The 17924-nt window shown below is 37.9% G+C and overlaps 1 protein-coding gene across 1 annotated transcript; it reads right to left on the bottom strand.

Moving 5' to 3' along the window:
* Positions 1–1597: 1597 nt before the first annotated feature.
* On the bottom strand, positions 1598–7502 carry LOC118846615 (keratin, type I cytoskeletal 10-like). The gene is made up of 8 exons (XM_036755341.1): positions 6864–7502; positions 5761–5843; positions 4955–5111; positions 4686–4847; positions 4452–4577; positions 3801–4015; positions 2784–3091; positions 1598–1704 (listed from the first exon to the last, which is right to left on the bottom strand). The coding sequence occupies exons 1-8, from the start codon at positions 7500–7502 to the stop codon at positions 1598–1600; spliced, it is 1797 nt and encodes a 598-aa protein (XP_036611236.1).
* Positions 7503–17924: the final 10422 nt, after the last annotated feature.

Genomic DNA, 17924 nt, shown 5'->3' with positions numbered 1-17924 from the left:
CTTCACGAGTTCAAATCTGGCCTCAGACACTTAGTACCTATGTGACCCTGGGCAAGTCACTTAGCTCTGTTTGTCTCAGTTTCCTAATCTGTAAAATGAGCTGGAGAAAGAAATGGCAAACCACTCCAGTATCTTTGCCAAGACAACTCCAAATTGGCTCACAAAGGGTCAGACATGACTGAACAACACAAAATTTCCTTGTTTATCCCTTTTAATTTGATCTATTTTTGCTTTTGCTTTGTCTGAGATCATAATTTGTAAACCTGCTTTTTTTCAGCTGAAGCACAATAGATTCTGCTCCATTCCCTTACTTTTACTCTGTTTGCAACTTGCTGGTCCGAGTGCATTTCTTGTAAATAACATATTTCAGGATTCTGGTTTTTAATCCATTCTGCTGTACACTTCCATTTTATGGGCAAGTTTATCCCATTCCATTTATTATGACTAACTATATTTCCTTTGATCTCGTTTTCCCTTATTTATCCTTTCTCTCTCTCTCTCTCTCTCTCTCTCTCTCTCTCTCTCTCTCTCTCTCTCTCTTTCTCTGTCTCTCTCTCTCTCTTTCTCTGTCTCTCTCTCTCTTTCTCTGTCTCTCTCTCTCTCTATCTCTCTGTCTCTCTGTCTCTGCCTCTCCTTTAACCTGACCATCTATTGCCTCCCCAATTCCACCATCCCTTTGATCAGCCTCCCCTTCTTTTATCCCTTTCCCGTCCTACTTACATGTAGGGTAAGATTGATTTCTTTATGCAATTGAATGTGGATGTGAGAAGCTGTTCACATTTTCGACTAAAAGGCAGGAGGAGGCAGGCGAGCAGATCATTGTGACTTTTTGTAATTCCAATTACTGTGGTTTCCCAGAAATCATGTAATTGGATGCCAGAGAATTAGAAATAGGTTACATACTCTATACCTTTAAGAAGAAAACCACTCTTAAAATTGGCAATGTATGGGCATTGTTTTAGGAGAAATTGTTTACACAATCTTAGAGCATTGGTCCAATATAGGACAAGACTTCTGTCTCAGGAAATTAAGATATGCTTACAAACAATTTTTAGATAAACAATTTTCAACCATAGAAGTTTGCTATCAATATGTTTTTGAAAAAGCCCTGGGTTTGGAATCAGATGACATAGGGTCAAATCTAACCTTGGGATTTGCTACTTGTGTGGCCTTTCAGGAAGCCATTTCCTTTCTCTGAGACTCAGTTTCCTTCCTTGCAGAATGACTGGATTAGATTGGATGGTTTCTCTAGTATCTTACTTTGACTCTTATGACACTATAACCTTTCTTGTTAAGGCTTTGAATGTCCCATTCAAAAAAGAAAGATAACGTGTACACAATTACATTGTTTGCATCAGTAAGGAAGTTTATTGAAATATATCAGTAAATAGGAAAAGAAAGTTTTTTGTGAGTTTTCATTGAAGAATACTCTCTGGTTAAATGAAAAAGAATGGGAAAGAAACCAGGAGAAACCTTTTAGACACCTTGTATTTAAAGAGAGAGAAGATGTTAATGACCATTAGGAAGGATGGAGATTTTCTTTGCCTGACACTGATATGTTGTGGTCTAGGGAAAGAACCTTCCATATCAACACTGGTTAATAGAAGTGCTTCTTGGTCTCTGATTCCACTCTGGATGAAAGGACTCTACCATCAGGGGCTACTTCCTCAACGATGGTCTTGATTAAATGGCTTCTATTAGAATCTGTAGGTGAAAAAATGACCAGTATTGATAGTTGTACTATATAATGAAGGGTACTCCTCTTTATGAAGTTGAGGAGAGTTTAAGAGTCCCCCAAAACTGAATTTGAGCAAGGAAAATTAGCAAGTAATAATGAGTCAAATGATTAACTTGAATACCCTCCTAGAATCAGAGAAATTGCAGTTTGGTCCTTGAAAGGCATATTTGCCAACTAAAACACTTTAATGTAGATACACAAAATAGATTCCTAATCTAAAGGAAAGCGTGGGAAAAGAGCCCAACAGCAATGGCCTTTCCTTAGTTTTATTTAAAATTTCAGTTTTGAATTATGCTCTACTATGTCAATATTCAAGGATCTGTGATTTTGTTGGTGGGGGTCTTCTATTTGCCAACATAGGTCAAAATCCTTTAGCATTCACTAGATGGCCTTCTAGAGCTGCCCTAACTAAAACAGTCCTCATCATGTAGCCAACCTGAGAAGAGTTTTTCCCATCTTACTAGGATGGTTCTCAAACAACAGACCTGTAACCAGTCACTTGGCTCATATTAAAAATCTTGCCTGTAGGATCTTCAGCTTCCAGTTTGCACTGGACTGCTACATTCTTTCAGAATACAGAATCACTTCTATATCACAGTGAGGCATCAGAGAACTTTAATGGATTCTATCATATTTATTTTAACTTCAGAATATATTTTTCTAAGAAAAATTTATTTTTTTGTGTGTGAAGCAAAGTTCTGACATTCTCTCTCTCTCTCTCTCTCTCTCTCCTCTCTCTCTCTCTCTCTCTCTCCTCTCTCTCTCTGTCTCTCTCTGTCTCTGTCTCTCTCTCCCTTTCTCTCTCATTGCTAATATTCCAGGGAGATTTTATTTTAAGTGACTTCTAGTGAGAGCGAGCTCAAGTGAAGACATAAAATATCTAAGGCCTGTATTTTCAGTTTCAAAATTATTATCAAAACAATTTCTTTCTGAAGATGGAAAGTCTCTTTAATGTTTCTATGTTTTCATACTTATGAAGAATGAAAGGGAAAAAAAGCAATCTCACAACTAAAACCCACAGGAAATTAAAATGGATTCTGATTACCCCAGTTAGTTTCTGCTGACCTTGTTCCGCTTTTCGTTGGAGATTCTCCACCAGATCCAGTGCTTCCTCCTTGTCCTCCACTTGAACCTCCTCTGGAGCCAGAACTTTTGAATCCTCCACTGCCACCAGAGCTTCCTCCATATCCACCACTGGAGCTACTACCCCCATGGCCACCACTGGAGCTTCCACCATATCCTCCACCACCAGAGCTTCCTCCATATCCTCCACCACCAGAGCTTCCTCCATATCCTCCACCACCAGAGCTTCCTCCGTATCCACCACCTCCACGGCCACCACCTCCGGATGAGCTACCAGAACAATAAAAAGGGAGACAAATTTTAATGATTGGTTATCCATAAGTCTTAGAAAATGTGTGTCCTTCTCCCAGATTTTACTGGACTATTAGAGAAACTAAATAGTTTGAGAAGATATAGATGGCCAAGTGTGATGGTACATGCTCATAGTCCTTCCTACTGGGGGAGACTGAGACTTGATCACCTGAGTCATTGTCATCTTCAGTGGGATTAAAGCTGATTGGATATCATCACTAAATATGGCACCATAAGGTGAGCCTTTGGGAGCAGAGATCCACCAGGCTGCATAAGGAGGGCAAAATCATCCCAGGTGGGAAAAACAGAGCAGGAGAAAGCCCTCACTCCAGTTACTATTGGGATTGAGACCATGAGTGGTCAGTTCACTTTCTACCTTGGTGAGATAGGGAGAATCAGGAGAGAGAGAGAGACAGACAGACAGACACAGAGACAGAGACGGAGACAGAGAGACAGAGACAGACAGAGAGAGACAGAGAGGCACACAGAGAATTTAAAGAACTCAAAAAAGTTTTCTTTGACCAAATCATTCCTCAGCCAAAATCAGGCAGGATGAAACCAACATTTCAGACAAAGTGATGTATTTCTCCTCTAACAACTCTTTGCTTCTCAAAAATTGAGAGAAGCTCTTCTAACTAGAAACTTGGTAGGCAGGGGAATTTCTAATAGTGGTATTTCTTTCACTCACCCTCCTTCCTCTAGCAGGCTGCGGTAGGTCTGAATTTCATTCTCCAGACGGATCTTGATGTCGAGGAGCACCTGGTATTCTGAACTCTGGCATTCTGTTTCAGCCCTGATCTGCTGTAACTGCTCCTCCAGAGCGGTGATCTGGGCCTGGATCTGTGATAGCTGAACACAGTAACGACCTTCTGTCTCTGCCAGGGATGCTTCCAGGGATTGTTTCTGAAAAGAAGAGAGGAGCATGGTGTGAACTGACAACATCATTAATTAAATGGAATACAACAAAATTCTTTCTAATTAGAAAATTTGTGGAGGAATGAAGAAATTGGATTTCAATTAGAAATATGTGATCCAACCTAGTTCTAGCTTTTCAGTAATTTCAGACCATTACCACTTACACTTTTGACCCTGATGCTGGGATCTTGGATGTATTTCAAAATTTTGATACTACGTACTTTGTTCTTTTCTTTTAGGATGCCCTAATGTTGATATCACCTACTTTGATGACCATTCATTCTTGAGATCACAAAGTTGTATTGGAAAGCTTAAAAATGAATGGGAAAACTTTGTACTTTATGGAAAAATATACTTATGTGAGAAATGTATTAATCCATTTTGGAAACATAGAGCTCATGTTCAGAGATAATTGTTAACCTACCAGGGCCAGTTGTGACTGCAGTTCAATCTCCAAAGCTTGTAAGCTGCGTTTCAGTTCAGTGATCTCGGATTTGTGGCTGGACATTTGTTCAACATTGGTATCAATCTCTGAGTTCAGCTCCTTGCTCTAGGATCATAAAAGCAAAGGAGAAGAGAGAGAGAAAAGAATCATTAGAAGACAACGACCACATTCATGGTCTTTATGATGAGAATTTTAGGAATAAGTAATTTTCACCTTTTCATTGAACCAGGCCTCAGCATCTCTACGGTTTTGTTCAGCCATTGCCTCATATTCAGTTCTCATGCGGTTCAGATATTCAGTCAGATCCACTCCTGGGGCAGCATTCATTTCCACATTCACATCTCCAGTGGACACATTCTGAAGATCTTTCATTTCCTGTAGGGGAAGGAGAGCTCATAATGTGACTACAGTTTTCATGACTATAGTGAAAATTTAGGAGATTGGGGTGTGGCATGGTGGGATGGAGCAGAATTTTATCTCACCTCCTCATGGTTCTTCTTCAGGAAGGCCAATTCCTCATTCAGGCTTTCAAGTTGCATCTCTAGGTCAGTCTTGGCCAAGGTCAGATCATCCAGGACTCTGCGCAGGCCATTAATGTCAGCCTCCACACTTTGACGCAGGGTCACTTCATTTTCATACCTGAAAAAGACATGGTATAATCAGTAATATAACTCAGTCTGTTTAACGAATATCATTTGGGCAGAGGGTAGGAAAGAAGAGCCTGAGAAAATGTAAAGTAACAAAATACAGTACAATATAGTAAAAATACCATACCATAGCAGTCCAGACCATACAATATACACTAATTAAATACTTATTGTATCCAGAATATTTTTTTGGTGATAAAGAAATTGTACTAGGCTGAAAAAAGGATAAATGCTATTAATGATAGAGTGGTAGCTATTAATAACAGAACAGTAACTTGATTACTGATAGAATTCTTTTCATAGTGTGGTAACCAATTGATTTCATATTTTATTTCAGCATGTTCATTCCACTTCACACACAAATGATGGTAACAGTTGAGTAAAAGCAGCAAAGCCTAAAATGACTTAGAAGTTATTTGCAAAGTATTATTGATCTCAAATATAATAGAAGATATTATTACCACTGAAAATTTCTCTGATAATCTAGAAAATGTTTAATTTTGAATGAATTTTTTTTACCAGGCACGATGTGCCATTTGGGGGACATTGGAAATTCATTTTGGTTTTTGTTAAGCAATTACCCACACTAAATTCATGTCTGATAATTTCAGGAGCACACACTCCTTACTTTCTTTGCTTACTTCAGTCTGAAGTCATCGGCAGCCAGCCTGGCATTGTCAATTTGCAGCAGCACACTAGCATTGTCAGTACTTAGATTCAGGATCTACAGAGGAAAAATAATTGAGAAAGAGGTCATGTATATGGATTTTTGAAAAAGGCCATGCTTCTTAAGAACTGAATTTAATGATTATCATCTCATAAGTTCTATCATCTATGTTATTTAAGAATGACATACAGTGCACTCACCTGTTTCCTAAAGCTTGGATCTTCCGGGATTACTGAAGTCATGCCTCTTCTGACGAGGCATTTATTTTTTACTCAGCAATTGAAATCTTTGATCTGATCACATCATGTTATTTCACTGACTTCAAGACTCATTTGATTGATTTGGTACTATATATATTCCTAAATAATTGTATTTAGAACTGACCCACCAGATCTGAATTTTAGATATCCTTGGAAGATATGAATTGCATCTCTCTTGCTTCCAATTGGGAGAATTCATACTTTTGGAAATGTAAGAGAGAGCAAGTTTCTATGAATTTGGGAGTATGTTTTATTCACCCTGATAGAACTAGCAGAGATTTTCCCCAACATTTGAATGATTCTTTAGTTTTTCCTTTCTTAGTTTCTCCCTCTTACTTCTTTGATTACACTTCCTTTCTTCAGGAGTTCCCTAGAGGCCTGGCAGTTTTCAGCAGTCTGACATTCTTGTTGAGCAATAATGGTTTACCATTGCATGAATAACATAGGCAATAACAATTAGCAGCCTGTTTCTTGATTTAAGATTTCTCTATCTCAATTACTTTTTTTTCTTTTGGTGAAGGAGAGGAGACGAGCTGGATCTGTGATTTCATTGCTCTAAGTAACTGCCAGTGAGAAACTCCTTCTTATAATGCAGATCAGAACCTGTTCTGAAACTTAAGGTCTTAGAGACTAAGAGCACTGGAAAAGGTGAAGGGACATAGGTCCCTTGGGCCATGTAGCTGCTAGGTATCAGAGGAATCTTGAACTTAGGTCTCCTGACTCTGAGACCAGCTCTTCTTATTTATAAGACTAAGAAATATGAGACTAAGAATAAGCACAATATTGGTTCAGAAGCAGTATAAATGACGTTTCTTACCTGATCCTTAAGATCCTTGATTTGGTCATAATAGCGAGAGTAGTCACGTGGTTCTCGCTGATTTGCATTGCCATTTTTATCATACCAGTCTTTGATTTTTTGCTCTAGCTCATAGTTAGACTCTTCTAGAGCTTTCACTTTGTCCATGTAGGAGGCCAGGCGGTCATTGAGATTCTGCATGGTGACCTTCTCATTGCCTGTGAGGAGACCTCCATCGCCTCCACCAAAGCCTCCCCCAATGCCTCCACCAAAACTTCCTCCCCCAAAGCTTCCCCCACCAAAGCTTCCCCCACCATAGCTTCCCCCACCAAAGCCTCCTCCACCAAAGCCTCCTCCACCACAGCTTCCTCCACCATAGCCACCACCACCATAGCTACCACCACCGAAGCTACTCCCAACATAGCTGCCACCACCAAAGCCTCCTCCATAGCCCCTTACTGATCCACTGCCAAAGCCCCCTCTTGAGCAGCTGCCATAGCTAGAGCCTCCACCTAAGCTAAATCCTCCACCAAGAGAGCTAACCCCATAGCCAGAACCTCTACTGCTTGAGATTCTGACAGATGAACTTCCTCCTCCTCCTCCTCCTCCTCCACTGCGGGAGGAAGAGTAATGTTTGCTGGAAGTATGTCTCTGGGACATAGTGATGCAGTTAGAGGTTCAGCTCAAGCAATGCTTGCTACCCAGAGACTGTGGCAATCCTTTATATACTAAACTGGGAGGGTGTGTCCCATCTTCAGTCTTCTCACTTGGCTGGCTTCTTTTTGCCAATTTAGCATTATCATTACTAATACCTGATCTGATACATCCTGGTGTGTTTTTGCCTTTAAAATAAATAGGACATTTATTATGTTGAAATGGAAGATGGGTGGAGTTCAGTAAAGACTCACTTTCATTATTCTTTTTTATCTTTTGCAGAACATTGAGCAATTGGTAAAAAACTATATTCTCAGCAAAAAAAAGACAAAAAGAATGCAAGTGATATATCTGGTGGTAAGCTTGTCAGTTTCACACACACAAACACACACACGCAATTTTCTTCTCTACAAAAGGGGAAAAGCAAGGCACAAAGTACTCCAAGTGATAGCCTGAAAAAGTAATTTAAAAATTATAATTTATTGGAACAATTAATAAAGTGAGTGAGCATCAAAATCCTGGTGCAGATGCCAAGGCTCTTTCATGAAGCTGAAGGGATTAATAAGTTTTTTAAATGAATAACTCATAGTGCTTCAGAGCTATTATGTACATAGGATTCATAAGAGTCACAAATACTTAACTTAGGAAGTGCCTATATATTTCTCTCTAGAAAATCTTTTCCTTCAGAGAGTGAGAACTTATTGACATTTTGCCTAAACATGGTGATGATTAATCTGTTTGGGAGAGGAGCCTTTAAATTGAAAGGATTTATGCCATTTAGAGATTTTTTTAATCTACTGAGCACATGAAGTCATACCTGAATTTTTTTTTGCTTTTTAACTTATCCATCATCATTGAGGTGTTGGTTTTTGTTAATCTTACAGTAGTAAAACCAAGTACTATACCATATGAGCTCAAAGACCCAGGGTTCTTATAGGTGACTTCTCAAGTCCTTCCATTCCTTCCAGCTCTGAGGTTCTAAGATGGTGGGATTGTGTAACACTTTGTTCACATTCATCTTCCATTCAATGAACCTTTATTAAACATAATCTAGGTACAAGGCACCATGCCAGACATGGGGAATACCAAGACAAAAAGGCAATCATTACCTTTCCTCAAGGACATTTGGCTTTGGGAGGAATATAGGAGGGACACAATGAATGTAAGGGTGTTTTATATACACATATACACACACACAAATTTATAATATACACATATATAAAAAGACATATATATATATATATTTGGTAAAGTAGAGTGAAGTAAATATAGTAAAATAAAGTAAATATGGAGTAAAGTATAGTAAAGTAGATGGAAGACATTTGACAAGGGAGAGAGTATGAACTATTTGGGGTGAGCAGAAAGGCTTTACAAAGGAGATGGGTTGAGCGTTGAAGTCACCAAGCATTTATTAAATGCTTACTATGTGTAGGTATTATGCTAAGTGTTGGGGATACTAAAAGAGGCAAATGACAGACAGCCCCTGCTCTCGAAGAGTTCCAGTCTAATGGAGGATGCAATACTATGTCCAAACTTGATATAGACTAGATAAATTGGGAATAATTAACAGAAGAATGGAGCTAGAATTAAGGGGGTTTGGGAAAGGCCTGTAGTAGGAGGAAAGATTTTATTGAGAACTTGAAAGAAGCCAGGGAGACCAGGAGAAGGAGACCAGAAAAGAAAGAATTCCAAGAGCTCAGGAAAATGCCTAGAGTTAGGAGATGAGGTATCTTGTGGGTGGAACAGTCAGGAGGCCAATGTCACTGCATCACAGAGTAGGTGGAAGGGAGTAAAATATAAAAAGATTGGAAAGATAGGAGAGGTCTAGGAAGGTTAAAATATTGATTGAAAGGTATAATTTAAGTATTTTTTTCTTGAAAGAATTAATATTCCTGAATCTGTATCATCATGATCATCATTATTACTAGCATTTATATATCACTTTAAGGTTTCCAAAGTGCTTTAAATATATTAATATTTATAAATATTATATATAAATATATATTATAATAACTATTATATACATTATAATAAAATATATAAATATATGTAAACATAAAACTACATTAACTCATTAGATACTAACCATGATTAAGAAATGAGCCTTGTTCCAATATACTTAACAGTAGCTTCCTGAGTTAAATTCCTTTTTCAATAAATATTCACATTTCCTTAGCTGTCTATCATGTGTATGACCTTGGGTAAGTCCCTTCACTTTTCTGAAACTCATTTTCAGTGTCTGCAAAACAGGGTCAATAATGTCTGAAGCCCTTCTCTCCTAGGTTCTTGTGAAGTCCAGATAAAGCAATGTAGGCGTGGTGCAGGGCGGTGGTGTTTACAAGATTAAAGTGCTATGTAATAAATGAGTGAGATCGTTATTTTTATTATTAGAATGATTACTCTGCCAGAGTCCGAGGCATTCATTGTTCTAAGACAGGTCATTATATAGGCACGAGCTGTAGCTATAGGGTCCAGATCCGTGATTTCCCGGAGGTACAGAACTCCTGCAGGAGGAAGCTCTTCTACCAAAGCAGATCAGCAATTACAGTCTTGGAGAGCTGTCTAGACCACTGAGGTTATACAAGGTCTGCCCCAGGGTCACGTAGCCAGTGTATGTCAGAGGTGGAATTTGAACCCCAGCTTTTTCTCCATTCTGCCAGATGCCAGGACTCCCCTCTCACTTCAGATCTGACATAATAACATTAAGATTTATGTAACACTTTCAGGTTTCCAAAGCACTGGACAAATACTGTCTCATTTGATCCTCAAAGCAGCCCTGGGAGGTAGATTCTATTATTAAATCCATTTTATGGATGAGGAAACTGAGGCAAAAAGAGGCTAAATACTGTAGCTAGTAAGTGTCTGAGGCAGGATTTGAACTCAGATCTTCCTGACTCCATGCTCTATCTACTATTCCATCTAGTAGCCTAAGGTCATAAAGTTCATAAATGATGAATCTTGAATTAGAGACAGCGTTCTGGCTTCCAGTCTTGTGCTCCTTCTCCCACAACAATCTGTGCGTATATACATATATATATATATATATATATATATATATATATATACACATACACACACACACATGCACATACATACATACACACATATATACATATATACACACATATATGTGTATATGTATATACATATGTATATACATACGTATATATGTACACATACATACATATATACACATATATGTATATATACATACACGTAATCATAGTGGCTGGCATTTATATAACATTTAAGAGTTTGCAAACTACTTTAAATATATTATTTCATTTGAACCCATGGCTTTTGTGAGGGAGGTACTGGATCTGTTATTATTCCCACTTTATAGATGAGTAAATTGCTGAGAACTCACGTGATTTGCCTAGGGTCACAAAGCTAGTTTTAGAGTTTGGAGGTGGGGTCTCATCTGTAACTTTCCTCACACTGCCCCCAACCTGTTTGCTATGCTGTCTCTGGAGTTATCTCTGCACATTGCATGAGAACACTGGGGTTAATCCGCCTGTCCCAGATTTGTCTCTCTCTGGAGAAACTTTGTTCCAAACTTAAAAAAAAAATCCCAACCAGGAAGTTTTTGGAGAGATCTTGAAAATCAAGTTTGGATATTTGGCATCCTTCTCCCATTGCTAATTAGATTTGCATATTAAATTTACAGCTACTCAGTGCATTTCATGAGAACAACAGAAAGAGTTTCTGCAGGGAAGGAAGATTGGTTGCAAACATCAACACAAAGTGGATCACTACCCAACACATTGTATGTTCTTAAGCTTGTCAGTACATGCCTATGGAAGAGGAGTACACCAGAAAAGGAACTGATCCTTCATGAAGATAAGGAAGACCAAAGAAAGCCTGTGATAAGTTTGCAAAAAAACAAACAAATCAGAATGGCACACAGAGTAGGGTGGGAAGGTTCAGAGAGGTCTTGTGACTCAAAGAGTGATGGAAAAAGCCCAAGCTCCTTTGAATCTTTCAACGCATCTCTGAGACTAAGTGGATAGAGAGCTAGACCCAGAGTTAGGAAGACCTGAGTTCAAATCTTCCTTCCTAACTGTGTGATTATGAGCAACTCACTTAATTCCTGTCTGCATCTGATCAGGGGTAATAGCAGCACCTACCTCTCAGGGTTGTTGTGAGGATCAAAAAAAAATTGTTTTGGAAATTGTTTTGTAAGCCTTAAAGTGCTATATAAGTGTGTGTGTGTGTGTGTGTGTGTGTGTGTGTGTGTGTATAAATATGTGATAGCATATGATAGCATTTTGGACTCCTCCGAGCTGATCGCATTCTGTTTTGTATTAAGGTCATTTGTGTATATGTCTTATCCACTCCAGTGGCAAGCTTAGGGAATTGTTTTATTTCATCTTTGTTTCCCAGCACCTTAACAATGAGCAATTAACCAGCATTTGTCAAATAGAAGTGGATTGCATCTAGTTAGGGAGATGAGGCATATTGTATGTCTGAAGACATAACTAAAGAAATGAGTGGCAAGAAGTTCAGAAGAGGGAGGGACCATTTGGATTGGAATTGACAGGAAAGCTTTGTGGAGAAGGCAGAAATGATTCTAGATCATTCTCAAAGTGTGGATAGTATTTTTTGATTGTTGAGAGGTTGGTGTCTGTGTTTGTGTGTGTGTGTGTGTGTGTGTGTGTGTGTGTGTGTATGATATTCCAAGTAGAGGAGAAAAGATATGAAGAAGGACTTGGAAGATTAGGCAGGGACACAAACAATCAGGGCAATTTCGTTACTGCCTTGATAAATATGAAAAACACTTTAAAAAGCTATCTATAAGAGAAGGTCTTTTTTTTATTTTTTTCTGTACATTGAAGTCTTTATTGATGATTATCAAGTTCATAATAAAAAGAGAAAAAATTTAAAAATATTTATTTCATCTTTCATTTTCCCCCAATTACATATAAAAACAATTTTAACATCCCATTTTTTAAAATTTTGAATTCCAAATTCTTTCCCTTTCTTCTTCTTCACCCCCCTCATTGAGAAGGCAAGCGATTTGAAAAAGGTTGTACATGTACAGTCATACAAAACATATTTCCATATTAATCATATTGTGAAAGAAAATGCAGACAAAATCCCCCAAGAAAAATAAAGTAATAAAAAGTATGCTTCGATCTGCATTCAGACTCCACTTCTTTCTCTAGAGGTGGATAGCATCTTTTATCATAAATCCTTCAGAATTGTCTTAGATCATTATGTGGTTGAGAATAGCTAAGTCAGTCACAGTTGAACATCAATACTGTATTGTTACTTTATATAATGTTCTCCTGATTGGCTTATTTCACTTTGCATCGGTTTATGTAAGTCTTCCCAGGTTTTTCTGAGAGCACCATGCTTGTCATTTATAATAACATAATAGTATTGCATCACAATCATAGACTACAATTTGTTCAGCCTTTCCCCAGTTGATGGGTATTCCCTCAATTTTCAATTCTTTGCCACCACAAGAAAAGCTGCTGTAGATATTTTTGTATATATCAGTCCTTTTCCTGTTTGTTTTTTAATCTCTTTAGGATACAGACCTAGTAGTGGAATTGCTGGGTCAAAGCATATGCATGATTTTACAGCCCTTTTGGCATAGTACCAAATTGTTCTCCAGAATGGTTGAATCAGTTCACAACTCCACCAGCAGTGCATTAGTGTCTCAATTTTCCCACACCTCCTCCAATATTTGTCATTTTCCCTTTCTGTTATATTAGCCAACTTGAGAGGTCTGGGGTAGTAGCTCAGATGTATTTTAATTTGCATGTCTCTAATCAATAGTTATTTACAGCATTTTTTTCCATTAACTATAGATAGCTTTGAATACTTCACATGAAAACTACCTGTTCAAATCCTTTGACCATTTATCAATATAAGTAGATGACTCTTATTTTTATAAACTTGACTCAGTTCTTTATATACATATATATATGTACATATATGCGTGTGTGTGTGTGTGTGTGTGTGTGTGTGTGTGTATGTGAGAAATGAGTCCTTTATCAGAGAAACTTGCAATAAAACTTTTTCACAGTTATGATTACTGTGTACTTCCCTCCATCCCATTTCCCCCCTTTTTATCCAGCTTTCTCTTTCTCTTTTCACCCTGTCCATCCTCAAAAGTGTTTTGCTTCTGGCCACCACCTCCCTCAATCTGCCTTTCCTTCTATTAGCAACCCCATTCTCTTATCCCCTTCCCCGCCTACTGTCCTGTAGGGTAAGATAGATTTCCTATACCCAACTGAATGTGTATGTTGTGTGTATGTTTCTCTTTGAGAAAATTCTTATGAGAGCAAGGCTCAAGTGTTGTCCACTATCCCTACCCCATCTTCCTCTCCATTTTAAAAGCTGTTTTGTACCTTTTTTATGAAAAATAATTTACCCCATTGTACCTCTGTTTCCCTTTCTTTCAGTGCATTTCTCTTTCTGAACCCTTAATCTTATTTTTTTTAGCTATCATTCCCATCATATTCAACCCACATCTGCCCTCTGTTTATGTACACTCCTTCTAAATGCCCTAATAATGAGAAAGATTTTAGGAGTTACAAGCATCATCTTTCCGTGCAGAAATGTTTCCCATGGAAACAGTTTAACCTCATTGAATCCCTTATGATTTCTATTTCCTGTTTACCTTTTTTATGCTTCTCTTTAGTCTTGCATTTGAAAGTTAATTTTCTATTTACCTTTGGTCTTTTCATCAGGAATGCTTGAAAATCCTTTATTTCACGGAATTTCCATTTCCCACCTCTCCTGGAAAGAGTATATACTCACTTTTGCTGAGGAGGTGATTTTTGGTTGTAATTCTGGCTCCTTTGCTCTTGAGAATATCATTCCAGGCCCTTTGACCCTTTGATGTAGAAACTGCTATATCTTGTGTTATTCTCACTGTGGCTCCATAGTATTTGAATTGTTTTCTTTCTGGCTGCTTGCAATATTTTCTCCTTGAGCTCTGGAATTTGGTTACAATATTCCTGGGAATTCTCATTTTTGATGTCATTCAGGAGGTGATGAGTGGATTCTTTCAATTTCTATTTTACTTCCTGATTCTAGAATATCAGGGCAGTTTTCCTTGATGATTTCTTGAAATATGATGTCTGGGCTCTTTTATTTTGATCATGGCTTTTAAATAGTCCAATAATTCTTAAATTATCTCTCCTTAATCTATTTTTCAGATCAGTTGCTTTTCCAATGAGATATTTCTTATATTTTTCAATGTTCTTATTTTATTTTGTTGTTTCTTGATGTCTTATGGAGTCATTAGCTTCCACTTAACCAATTCTAATTTTTAAAGAACTATTTTCTTCAGTGAGCCTTTGTACCTCCTTTTCCATTTGGCCAATTCTACTATTTAAGGAGTTGTTTTCTTCAGTGAATTTTTGTATTTCTTTTTCCATTGGCCAATTCTGATTTTAAGGAGTTCTTTTTGTTGATGGACTTTTGTTCCTCTGTTATCATTTGGCCTATTCTGCTTTTTTTTAAAGGTATTATTTTCTTTGGTACTTTTTTGTGCCTCTTTTACTGAGCTGTTGACTCTTTTTTTCACCATTATCTTGCATCACTCTCATTTCTTTCCCCAATTTTCCCTCTACCTCTCTTATTTGATTTTTGAAATCCTTTTTTGAGCTCTTTTCAGGGATTCTTTTTGGACTTGAGACCAATTCATATTTTTCTTTGAGGCTTTGGCTGTAGTAGTTTTGACTTTGTTGTGTTTTTCTTAGTCTATGTTTTGGTTTTCCCTGCCATCACAGTGTAACTTTCTATGGTCAGGTTCTTTTTTTGTTGTTGCTCATTTTCCAGTCTGTTTCTTGATTAACTTTATATGTTTAAGATGGACTCTGTTGCCAAGATGAAGGGGGAACTGTCCTAAGCTTCATGTTTTTTCAGAGCTAGTTCTAGGATCTGTAAGTTTTCAATTCTTTCAAGGAAGTTTGATCTAAGGAGAGGTGTGTTTACTATTCTCCTGGCCTCTGCTCTGGTCTGTGAGCAATTAAAAGGAATTTTAGTGTAGAAAAAAGTATGTGTATGCTACTGGTATGCTACTGCTTGCCCTTCTTGTCCTGGGACTGCAAATATGAGAGTGACCTGGAGTCATGTTTGGGCAATGCAACAGAGCCTTGCAACCAGTGCAAGTAATCTCCTTTTGACCAGTTGTCCAACCCCCTTACTATCTGTGGGCTGAGAGTCCTGTAAGTTGCTGGTGGTGCTGCTGAATCAATCACCTCAAATGTCGACTGCTTGTTTGCTGGGGTGGGGCCTGTGTTGGCACAGCCTGTACTGGACTCTGCTTTACATTGGCCAGGTGCAACAGACCTTACCTTCTGACTTTCTGAATTGCCTTGGGCTAGAAATTTGTTTCATCCTGTCCTTCTGTGGGTTCTTCTGCTCCAGAATTCAATTTGAGGCATTATTTAGAGTTGTTTGGAGGAGTGTTTAGGAAAGTTCACGTGAGCTCCCCACCATTGAAGAGAAACTATTTTTAAAAGGACTTGGAAGCAGATAAATATATGGGATAAGATGATAAACGGTTAATTAACTTGACTTGACCAGGAGGGGTTCATGTATGGAAGTAATAAGAAATATTTTACAGGTAGTTTGAGGATGACTTTGAATGCAAGGTTAAGACATTTGGACTTTATCATGCAGCTAAAGTTTTCAAATAGAGAATAGACATCCTCAGAGATGTGTTTTAAGAAGATGAAGGGATATAGGTTGGATTGAAGAAGATGAAAGACTAGAAGCAAGACACCATTTAGGAAGCTGCTAAACTGTGTGTGAAGTGACAAAGGCATAAACCACTATGGAAGTAGTGGGAATGGAAAGGAGGGGATGGATATGAGACATCACACAAAGATGACCAACAGAATTGAATGTTCAGGGTTACACAGTCCCAGACAAGACTTGAACTTAGGTATTCCTGGCTCTGAAGTTGGCTTTCTATCTACTTTGCTAAGCTGTATAAATTTGAGTTTATATAGGGCTTTAAGCTTTCCAATAAGATTTCATTTATGCTATCCCATTTGATCCTCTTAACAATGCTATGAAGCAAGGCAAATTATCTCCCAGTCGTGTATAATAGTAATACTATAAAACCCTGTATAAATGCAGGGTATTACTATCATTGAGCAGCGCAGTATCAATAGAGTGATGAAGATAGAAATTAAATTAATTAATAGCTTGGCAAATGCTTTGAATTTGTGCTTCTTTGAAGGACTACCTTGATTGTCCCTAGATTTCAAAAACTTTATGGATTATTATTTTATTTTTCAAAAGAAATGGGAGAAAAGAGTTCTGCTTCCTGGGGGAGGGTGAGTAAATGATTTGAAGTGAGAGAATCTGGGTTCTGGTTCTAACTCTGTTCCTCTGTGATCTTGAACAAGTTACTCTACCTCTCCAGTCTTCTGTTTCCTCATTTACAAAATGAGAAGCTTGGACTACGTGTTACCTAAGGTTTTTTCCTGTTCTAAATCCTATAATTTTACCAGGTACTTTTGGATAACTCCTACCTTGGATTGGTATCTTGCTTCCATCCAGTATAAATCTTCTTTATATTGTTTTTAGTTGAAAATTCCAATTCTTTCTCTGATTGAATAAACATGTTACTCTTCAGCTAGTCAGCAAGATAGGGAAACACGATATATTTCATAATAAAGTCAATAAGGTACTGTTGTTGTGGTTCATCCACTTCAGTCATGTCAAACTCTTTGTGACCCCATTTGTTTTTTGTTTGTTTGTTTGTTTCTTGTTTTTGGTGTTTTTTTTAAGCAAAGATACCGGAGTAGTTGGCTCTGTCCTTCCAGCTCATTCTACAGATGAGAAAATGGAAGCAAACAAAGTTACATGACTTACATCACACAGGTAGTAAGTGTCTGAAGGTGGATTTGAAGTTGGGAAGAGGAGTCTTCCTGACTCTGGGCCTGGTGCTCTATCCAATATGCCTCTTAACTGTCCCTAATACGGTAGCATAGTGCAACGGAATGAGCTCAGAGTCAGGGGAGTTGGGCCTGAATTCTCCTTCTATAACTACCTATTTGACTAAGGGCTTAACAGGGGCTCCACTTCCTCCCACTATTAAATGAAGGTAATCACAAATGTCTCTTTTAGTGCTACAAGAAGTAGGTAGGTGGTGTAGTAGATAGAGTGCTGGAGTCAGGATGACTTGAATTCAGATCTATCTGTGTGACACTGTTAAGTCACTAACCCCTATTAACCCCTTTAACCCATTAACTTCTCTCTGCCTCACCTATAAAATGGGGATAACAGAACTCATCTCCTAGGGTTATGATGAGGATAAAATGAGATAATATTCATAAAGTGCTTCACAAATTTTAAAGCACTATATAAAATGCTAGTTGTTGTTGCTATTAGTAATTACCCTATATTCCAAGACAAAGAAAGAAGTAGAACTTCTTAGGGCAATTTAATACAAAA

This window comes from Trichosurus vulpecula, chromosome 4 (genome assembly GCF_011100635.1).
Source record: "Trichosurus vulpecula isolate mTriVul1 chromosome 4, mTriVul1.pri, whole genome shotgun sequence".
Classification (NCBI taxonomy): Eukaryota; Metazoa; Chordata; class Mammalia; order Diprotodontia; family Phalangeridae; genus Trichosurus; species Trichosurus vulpecula.
This window is presented reverse-complemented; position numbering and strand designations above follow the sequence as displayed.

Excerpts from the sequence above, each read along its gene's own strand:
- LOC118846615 (XM_036755341.1), bottom strand. The coding sequence starts at position 7,502 with ATGTCCCAGAGACATACTTCCAGCAAACATTACTCTTCCTCCCGCAGT. Across the intron at positions 4,578-4,685 it reads AGGCCTGGTTCAATGAAAAG|AGCAAGGAGCTGAACTCAGA; the intron begins GTGAAAATTACT and ends TTATGATCCTAG. Across the intron at positions 1,705-2,783 it reads GTCAGCAGAAACTAACTGGG|ATTCTAATAGAAGCCATTTA; the intron begins GTAATCAGAATC and ends TTTCACCTACAG.